Raw genomic sequence first — 7,826 nt, 5'->3', positions numbered from 1 at the left:
GTCATTTTGTCAAATTGTAATAAGGAAAATCCTCAAAACAAAGATGGAAACAAAGTGTGCAAAAGACTGTCTGCATCAATCATCATAGCCAGTTTAGGTATATTATTCAGCTGTGATTCATTTTCTGAAGACCGTATAAGTGGAGCTTTCATCAAAATATTTGGCATAAGCAGTCTTTCAGGCATCAATGATGTAAAACTGTACTGTAAATGAAAGATTTTCTCATCCAATTTACAAGTAAAACATGTTTTGAAGGAAATAGAATCACTGAGGTAATATATAATTTATGTAATTTTACTGTCAGTTATTGGAAGAAAACAAGAAGAAAGTAGAATTTCTTCTCATACTCTGAAAAAATCTGCACACAAGTTTTTACCCACCCCACACACCATGTGTCCATTGAGAGTATCTGTCAACCCCAGTAGCCGACGATAAAGGCAGTTACTGATAGGCAAACAACGAGGTTGACGTTGACAATGAGTCGTAGACGTGGCTTTTCCTCCAGAGAACAGATGGCCTGTGCAGGTGCTGGAGGCGTCACAGATTTATCATCTCCCTCCTTCCTTCTCTCCATCCCACACAGCCAGTAGAGGGCAGACATCAGCCTGGAATGGCTCTGGACGCTGGACACGGAGGATAAAGAGTCTGGAGAGTTCAGGAGGGAGAGAGAAGAGACTGAATGGTGGAGAGGGCGTGTTCATTGACTGACAAATGGAAAAGTGTAATGGCAACGCAGGACAGAGACCCACCTTTCCTGTGATGACTTGTTTTTCCGTTGCTGCTCTCCTGCTCTCTTCCTGTGACTCCCATCTCATTTGTCTGACTAGTGATCACCTCTAAGCTCTTCGTGCGCCGCTCCACTGAGAAGACCTGCTCTTTGGGCTCCACTGGGTCAAACCTAGTGAACCAGGTGAGGCGACTTATCTGTTCAAAAGAAGACATGCAAAAAGTTAACTTCCAAAGATCTAAGGGAATGAGATTTATTCTCCTGTTGACATTTTAAAGGATAGTATACTCAGCAAAAAAAGAAACGTCCTGTCACTTTCAACTGCTTTTATATTTTAAAGGTCCCATGGCATGAAAATTTCACTTTATGAGGTTTTTTAACATTAATATGCATTTCCCCAGCCTGCCTATGGTCCCCCAGTGGCTAGAAATTGTGATAGGTGTAAACCGAGCCCTGGGTATCCTGCTCTGCCTTTTGAGAAAATGAAAGCTCAGATGGGCCGATCTGGAATCTTGCTCCTTATGAGGTCATAAGGAGCAAGTTTACAAAAGTCAAAAGTAGCCCTCAGTAGCTGGTGTGGCCACCAGCTGCATTAAGTACTGCAGTGCATCTCCTCCTCATGTACTGCACCAGACTGGCCAGTTCTTGCGGTTGTTTTTGCCATCCTGTACCTGTCCCACAGGTGTAATATTTGGATGTACCGATCCTATGCAGGTGTTGTTACATGTCGTCTGCCAGTGTGAGGACGATCAGTTGTGCTTCCTGTCTCCCTGTAGCGCATCTTAGGCGTCTCACAGTAGGGACATTGCAATGTATTGCCCTGGCCATGTCTGCTGTCCTCATGCCTCCTTGCACCATGCCTAAGGCACATTCACGCAGATAAGCAGGGACCTTGGGCGTCTTTCTTTTAGTGTTTTCAGTAATTTACTTTTCAGTAAAAAGGTCTTTTTACTTTCCTAATTTTCTTTTAACTGTGACCTTAATTGCCTACCGCCCTTAAACTGTTATTGTCTTTTCGACCGTTCAACAGGTGCATGTTAATTAATTATTTATGGTTCATTGAACAAGCATGTAAAACATTTTTTAAACCCTTTACAATGAAGATCTCTAGTTATTTTTCTAGTATCTTTAAAAGACAGTGTCCTGAAAAAGGGGTGTTTCTTTTCTTGCTGAGTTTATATGTCTGGCTGTTAGGTCAGGTGTAAATTCCAGCACAAAATAGACGGGGTACTGCAAACAAACTCTGTTTGTCTTAAAGGTACCCTGAAGTGTTATTGACACCTTGTGGTGCTGTAGAGGGATGTTAAAATGAGCAGATCCTTGTATTCTTTGTATCTTGTGTAGTGGCATTAATGGACCATAGCAATAGGTTAGTCAGTCTACAGCTGAATCAGTGGGTCAAGAAGAGGTTTTTCTGTGCCTTGTCACCATCAATATAAGTGCAATATAACTGAATAAAACAATACAGAAAATAAACCTAAAACCGAAATTTAGATGTGCTTAAGTGGCTTCACCTGCTCCGGTTTGGGCTCCTCTGTAGCCAGGCTGACTACAACCACCACAACTAGGGTGATGAAGGACAGCAACATGGAGAAGTATAGGTAATGGACGTATTTCAACACCCCGGGCCTGTCATCCACCTCGTAGCACAGGGGCGCAGGGTAAATGAAGTCCAACACCATGCGGATGCAGCCCACCAACAGGCCGACAGCCAGGCCCCAGAATGCACCCTGATGAATGGAAGGAGGGAGAGGAGAATCGACGAAAAGCACAATCACACATGTATTTAGTTACAGCTGTTTCAGCACAGCTTTCACATAAAGATGTTATGTATAAACTTATTTGTTCTGATTATACATTTATTAAATACATCAGACCGCCATTGTAAATAATAACTTGTTCTTAATGACTTAAAAATAAAATAAAGGTGAAATAATAATTATGTGTACAGCCTGTTGTTGGGAATGCTCTACAGTAAGTAAAAGTATGCTGGATCTCTTTCTTCTGCAGTATTTCTTTTTTCTTCTTAATGAATAAAAAATATTCTTGACAGAATTATTTGATCAATCTGACCAGTTTGATTGGTCTGAGGCTGTACCACCTTACCTTCTCATTAGTCCTCTTCCAGAAGCAGCCTGTGAGGAAGATGATGGAGACTGGGGGCTGCAGGTAGGTGCTGATGGACTGGATGTAGATAAAAAGCTGCCCACCCTGACTGGCCTGGACGACAGGAATCCACAGCACGGACACCACCACCAGCACAAGCACAAATACCCTGCACCACACACATGAAAAGGTTTTACTGCCAAATAATTTCAGTTCAGTTCTGCAAAGACATGGCATGCTGAAGATTTGATCACAGGACATCTTGTAGGGAAGGGATAACTGTTTATGTGAACAGCACTGTACATTCGTGGAAAGAGGGGTTATGGTTTGGGTAAGCATGACAGAAAAATTTAATAATTTAATATGCAATTTGGTGGATGATTTTATCCAGAGTGCATTATAATGCCATACATGGTTTATTGTTTAATTGTAGATGATCCGAGTAGGAATGAAATATTCTACATGATGTATAAGCCTTTAACCAGTAACTTAAGACCTCATAGGAAAAAGCAAAGCATGGTGGCCCTGAAGAGAGAGGCCTTTAAAAGTGTTTCTCATGTTAAAAAATGTTGTTGTGAAGCGCCAGGGAAGCGCAGCGGCCTGGGTTCAATTCTGAACCGCTGCCCTTTGCTGCATGTGGTCCCGTCACTCTCTCTTTCCCCCTTCCTTGTCAATATTCTAGCTGTACTATCAAATAAAGGCAAAAAATAAATCTATTATTGTAGGCTTAAACCAGTGCTGCAGTATACAGCATACATGCTGCAACCAGGACCATATTTTGGGTTATGCCTGCTTGTCCACAGGTGGTTACATACTGTACCTGCCCACAATCATAAGTTCCCACTCGGATGCACGGGATCTGAAAGTCTTCCATAGATCCATGGTGAAAATGGTGCTGGCGCTGTTGAAGATGGAGGTCAGAGAGGACATGAGTGCAGCAATCATTACCGCCATCATCAAACCTCGCAGCCCTGGGAGGGAAAACACACAGAGATTGGCATAAAAGGGACTGTATGTAAACGGCATATAGAGCAAAAGGCAGTACAGGAGGTGTAACAAGGGGATTAAATCTCTCACCTGAAGGCAGCAGCTCCATGACCAGTCTGGCGTAGGCTGTATCTGAACAACCCACCGGGTTACCACAAATCTGTTTACACAACTCAGGTTCTGCACACGCCACGTCATCTACACAATATCATTCAAACACACAACACTCAATCAATTTTAAACATTAAAACTCTCAATACATTAACATAACCTGAATGCGACCAGTCTGTCCAGTATTGAAGACCCAATTTTTATAACATTATTACTATTTAACAGAAGCCATACATTATATAGTGTCATATTAAGCGTATATCGAGCACATTTTCCCAGCTGCTGGCTTAATTTATTAAAACATACATTTCATACTGTACCTGTGTAAAGTATCCTGCTGATCATGCCAGGCAGCATGATAGCAAAGAAAGGCAGAATTTTTAGATAAGCAGCCATGAGTGAGCCACCTTTTGCATGGGTCAGGGTCTTAGCAGACAAGGATCGCTGCACGATCACCTGCAGAGAATCACAGCCACAGCTGACCCTCAGTTACCTCCCAGGGACAGTTAGTTAATAGTTAAGAGATGCAGCAGTATGTAAGTACGTTTTCATAAGGGCCTATTTACCGTAATCAGAATGGATAAGGAAATCACATAGCTTGCAGTTATTACTCGGTCTGGCAGGTATCTAGGGTAAAGGTTTTATGCGCACAAATCAGATACAAGTGCTGAACTGAGAAGACAGGGAATGCTCATTAGAACTACTTGTGTCTCTCTGTTGTCTCATGTTTGGTTGGTTGGTAAACGATTACTCTGATATTGTATAAAAGGATTTTTTAACATCTCTGAGGAGCAAAACATGCCAAATTCCCAAGATGGGGATTTTCAGATGAAGACTCTTTCATACTCAACTTCAGAGGAATGTTGTAGAACATCATAAACAAGATAAAAAAAACCCACTTAATTACACTTTCATCATTTATAGATGAAAGACCTTGTGACATTTTGCAAGCAAAATATATTAAAATATATTTTTTTATGTATGTTTGTTATGTATGTATGTTTGCAACTCTGGACCCCTATATGCTTTTGACATCCCGCCCTGAAGAGATTAGGCATGGCAGCACATGATCCAGTTTTAGGATTAGGAGGGTTTTTTATATCCTGGTTTGTGATATCTTTTGTACACTAGTTGGACATTTGTCACATTGCGGTACTTGTTCTCTACCTTTTAATTTGCCATACAAAAATGTTCACTGGTACCTGGTCAGAACACCAATACCACATGGAGGGGACGGACATGCCGATGATGACCCCGGGCCAAGGCAGGTCAGAGTTCACCGGGTCTCTGAATATGTGGAAGGAGTCATCTCGAGGGATGCCACACGTTGAGTTTGGCACACGAACAGAAGGGATGGCGTTGAGGTATCCGTCCATCAGAGCGTCCCAGCCTCCAACTTCCACAAAGCCTCAACAGGGGGACAGCAGGGTCAGATAAACTATAAAGTGCTGGTGATGGGAGGATGTCATTTCAGTCAGATCTGACTTACTGAAGCCCATGAGGGTGAGAGCTCCTGCCAGCATGATGGCAGTTTGAGCAGCATCTGTGTAGATAACTGCAGCCAGACCACCTAGGAAACAACATACAACAGCCAGTGACACACAGAACAAGCAGTAAACGGCACCCTTATGTCTAATTTCTAAGCAAGAGGTTTTTAAAATGGCGAAGGAAGGAGAAAAGTCACCTGCTATGGTGTAGAGAGCTGTGATCGACAGCAGCATCACCACAGCAAGGTAGATATTCCATTGTAAGGCGAGCTGAATGAAGAGTGCACCAGCATACATGTCCACCTGGCCAGAAACACACACAGCGGGACACGTAGGGTGTCAAGATACCAACACAAATGCAACAGCATTCAAATACATGCATAAAAATACTTATTAGTTTCAGCATAGAAACACTAGAGATATATTGTGGATTTGTGTCATACCGATATCTTTGTAAAGATGTAAATAAATAAGGACAGGACAGCTATGAATATCTGAGTTCTTCGGCCACCAAATCGCCTCTGCAAATATTCTGGCATGGTCATCACCTGGAGAAAAAAGGGTTCAAAGATGATTATATATAAAGGAATGTGTATGTGCGTGATGTTTCACGTGTAGACGCCCTTACCCCAGAGGAGATATAAATGGGCAGGAAGAGCCATCCCAGCAGCAGCACCATCAGAATTCCCTGTTGATCACCAAATATGAACTTTGAACACTTTAAAAACAGCATTTCATTTCAAATTTGTTTTTACATTAGCATGTCTTAAGAGCATATATACAATCTCTTACATTCCACTCGTATGCAATAGCCCCAATCCCTGCTGCGGCTCCTGACCCTGCCAGGCCAATAAAATGCCCACTGCCAATGTTACTGGCAAACAGCGAGGCACCCACCTAAATATAGATAGGAGAGTCAGAATTAGGATGGACTCAGTATTTCACGTTGAACTGGATATCATTTTGCCTTCATCTAGCTTTTTTATAATGCTCTTGACTAGTGTGCTATAGTTAGTTTCAATAAGTCTGACAATGTGAAATAATAATTGTTTGACTCACCGGCCACCAGGTCATGTTCTTCCCAGCCAGGAAGTATCCATCCACCGTGCTGCGCTTTGTCCTCCACATGGACTGATAGAAAAATGAAAAACCTCTTAAATATACAATTGCAGAAGGAAAGTTTGATTCGTAACATCTGAGAAGACACCAGGATCCCCAACTGTGTTAGTGATCGAATGAAAATCTGGCACAACCTTTGTGATATTTTATTTCATTAAGCTAAAGCCAATGATGGTTGTAGATGTTGTTGACCATTCAAGGTGTCTTTGTTCAGTCAGACTCACTATGTAAAAATGCTTGGTAAAGGTATTAGAACAGAGACCTGTTTTTTCTCCTGTACTTACCCAGAGGCCAACAGCGAGAACCAGCAGAAAGTAGACTACCAGCACAACTATATCCACAGTACCCAGGGTAGTTGTGCCCCCAGGAGAGGGCGATGGAGAAGGGGGCATGCTGGTCCCTTGGCGGCTTTCTGTTATGTCAAAGGTCATCTGGAATATAAGAATATAAGAAATTAACAAATTGTTGTCTTTTGCTGTGATAGTGAGTACAGTAATCAAATGTTAAGACTATTTAGTCTTGAATAGTTTCAAGTCATGAAAAAATATTACTGTATAGTAACAAAACTAAGAACTGTACAAGTAAAAAATAGAATAAAGCTCATTTGGGTATAAAAAAGAACAAATATTGATTGATTGGAATTCTTAATATAGGTGGAGTTCCCCTTTAAATGTACATATGGGCACCTGACTAGCGCTTTAAGACAGTAGTGAACTTGAAAGATTGTGAACCCATGCTTTAAGAACATATTCCAACATTGACCAGTTGAGAGTTGAGTTGACCACCAGCTGAGACACACTCAATTTACACAATATTACTACTTGTCAGTTACTGGAGATATGATTCTTAAACCTGCTGTACTGTTGTTATAGGCAAATAACTGTTAACGAGTGGAACGCAAATTAATGTTTTATAATAAACTGCACTTCTATAAGCATGTTAGGATAAAGATTTTGCACTTTAACGCATCTGTGTAGCACTGTTGCAAATACACACATAATACATAGGCTATTGAGGCTTTACATCAATGCAGATATCAGCAAAAGCTACAACTCAGTCTCTTACTATCTTCAGGCTGTGTATTAAATGGTATTATTTCGTAAATAAACTCACCTTACAGTAAGTTGTCACACTGGCTATCCTTGAGCTGAGTTGTCTGGGCCAAACAATACATGTCACAAATTACATGAGTCCAATCGCAGGAATCTCTGTGTTTCTCAAAAGTTTCCTTCACTAGCCAAAAGATCAAACTCCACTTTAACCTCGTGACGAGGTTTAGTTAAAATGTA

The 7,826-nt window shown here is 41.4% G+C and overlaps 1 protein-coding gene across 3 annotated transcripts; it reads right to left on the bottom strand.

Annotated features, from left to right (window-relative positions):
* Nucleotides 1–278: 278 nt before the first annotated feature.
* On the bottom strand, nucleotides 279–7,778 carry slc5a11 (solute carrier family 5 member 11). Of its 3 annotated transcripts, none has more exons than XM_039824946.1 (16): nucleotides 7,651–7,778; nucleotides 6,822–6,968; nucleotides 6,478–6,549; nucleotides 6,211–6,315; nucleotides 6,047–6,106; nucleotides 5,862–5,966; nucleotides 5,616–5,721; nucleotides 5,421–5,501; nucleotides 5,134–5,339; nucleotides 4,252–4,387; nucleotides 3,911–4,018; nucleotides 3,654–3,804; nucleotides 2,834–3,002; nucleotides 2,242–2,457; nucleotides 750–924; nucleotides 279–645 (listed from the first exon to the last, which is right to left on the bottom strand). In XM_039824946.1, exons 2-16 carry the CDS (start codon nucleotides 6,966–6,968, stop codon nucleotides 413–415), a joined length of 2,070 nt encoding a protein of 689 aa, XP_039680880.1. In that variant the 5' UTR covers nucleotides 7,651–7,778; the 3' UTR covers nucleotides 279–412. The 3 variants fall into 3 exon arrangements, with proteins under 3 accessions (XP_039680880.1, XP_039680881.1, XP_039680882.1); XM_039824947.1 differs by having other exon boundaries at nucleotides 7,656–7,773; XM_039824948.1 differs by having other exon boundaries at nucleotides 454–623.
* Between the last annotated feature and the right edge of the window lie 48 nt (nucleotides 7,779–7,826).

The sequence above is a fragment of the Perca fluviatilis genome, chromosome 15, assembly GCF_010015445.1.
Source record: "Perca fluviatilis chromosome 15, GENO_Pfluv_1.0, whole genome shotgun sequence".
Taxonomy (NCBI): Eukaryota; Metazoa; Chordata; class Actinopteri; order Perciformes; family Percidae; genus Perca; species Perca fluviatilis.
The sequence above is the reverse complement of the archived record's forward strand: the minus strand, read 5'-3'. Positions and strand labels throughout refer to the sequence as shown.